The sequence below is a fragment of the Calidris pugnax genome, unplaced genomic scaffold (genome assembly GCF_001431845.1).
Source record: "Calidris pugnax isolate Ruff unplaced genomic scaffold, ASM143184v1 C14733631, whole genome shotgun sequence".
Lineage (NCBI taxonomy): Eukaryota > Metazoa > Chordata > Aves > Charadriiformes > Scolopacidae > Calidris > Calidris pugnax.
The window spans coordinates 1-1279 of record NW_015093684.1 but is presented as its reverse complement, the minus strand read 5'-3'; the positions used below and the strand labels follow the sequence as shown (position 1 = coordinate 1279).

General features: G+C 39.3%; 1 protein-coding gene across 1 annotated transcript; it reads right to left on the bottom strand.

The window, feature by feature from the left end:
* Window positions 1-57: 57 nt before the first annotated feature.
* Window positions 58-1168, bottom strand: LOC106900706 (KDEL motif-containing protein 1-like; the record flags this gene model as incomplete). The annotated part of the gene is made up of 2 exons (XM_014962851.1): window positions 862-1168; window positions 58-267 (listed from the first exon to the last, which is right to left on the bottom strand). Coding segments are annotated over exons 1-2 (435 nt in total), but the record flags the coding sequence as incomplete, so codon positions are not given.
* Window positions 1169-1279: the final 111 nt, after the last annotated feature.

The window sequence follows — 1279 nt, the reverse complement described above, 5'->3', positions numbered from 1 at the left end:
CAGTTTTTGTTCTATTTTGTCGAGAAACATTGCTGATACTTCTAAAAGTATATTTACCTCTTCATCATGCTCTTTGGCCCACTGTAGTTTTTCTAGCAGATCACTCAGGTCACTTTTAAACGGAATATAATGTTTCCATGGCTGCAGCTCGTTATAAAAATGCTCATAGTAGATGGAGTCTTGCTTTAGCACCACACTGTTTCCTGCTAGTAGATAAGGCAATCTATAGGCTGCCACTGTGCCATCAATATTAATTTGATATTTATACTGGAAAGAAAATGACCATGGGTTATTAACAAACAGAAGATCCAAGTAGCTTGGTTAGGTTATAATCATTCTGAGGGCATTGGTGTTACTGACTTGCCGATATTGATTGAGAAATGTAGGATTGGCTAGGCAAGCATCAGTGTGTAAGTAGCTTTTATTATTTAGTTTGGAATTCATCACAGTGCAGGGTACACAGAGAGATGCCCTCTTCATCAATTAAGTTCTCCGGGAATTCTGAGCCGCTCATCCTCGGATGTGAGGGTAGATGTGCCACTTCATCCACCGATTTTCCCACTATGTTAGTTATGTTAGTAGGCCTGATCGCTGAATCAGGAAAAAGAAATAAAAAGGAACTTGGAGTTACACGGATTACACGAGGTTCTACAGAACCTTTAGATGTAAATCAACATTATCATCCTCAGCGTAAGAGCTACAGAGCGGTTAATGCCACAGGAAGGGATGCCTACTCATGCTTGTTATTGGGGGTGTGCTGAAAAACTAAAAAGCACTTCATTATCCACAATATATACAAAGTTACTTGATAATGGGGAAACACCAAGAACCTAGTTCTATGAAAAATGTCTACTGGCTTACCTTAAAAAAATCAAAAAATGAAATGTGCTTAACAATGGGGCCATAGAGGCTTTCATCATGTTTGAAAAAAAAGAAGTTTGTAAAAGCAGCATCTATGATCTCTGGGTATTTTCTGCTGAGTTTTACAAGTTCAAGCCTCTCTTTGCGGCTGTCACGTCCTCTCCAGAACGCTGTGGTGTTCTTGTCTTCCCATGGTGGACCAGTATTTGCTTGAACTGACATCATATCCAGACTGACTCTGGAGGAGAAAGAAAGGGATTTAATAGTGAAGCCCACTGGAAATTTTTTTTTAAGTGCAATTACTTAAAAGAGTTTACAGTACCAACAGGCAAATACCAAGGATGAAGGCAAGTCACGAGCACACCCATATATGTATTGTATAGAATCACAGAATCATGGAATCGTCTAGGTTGGAAGA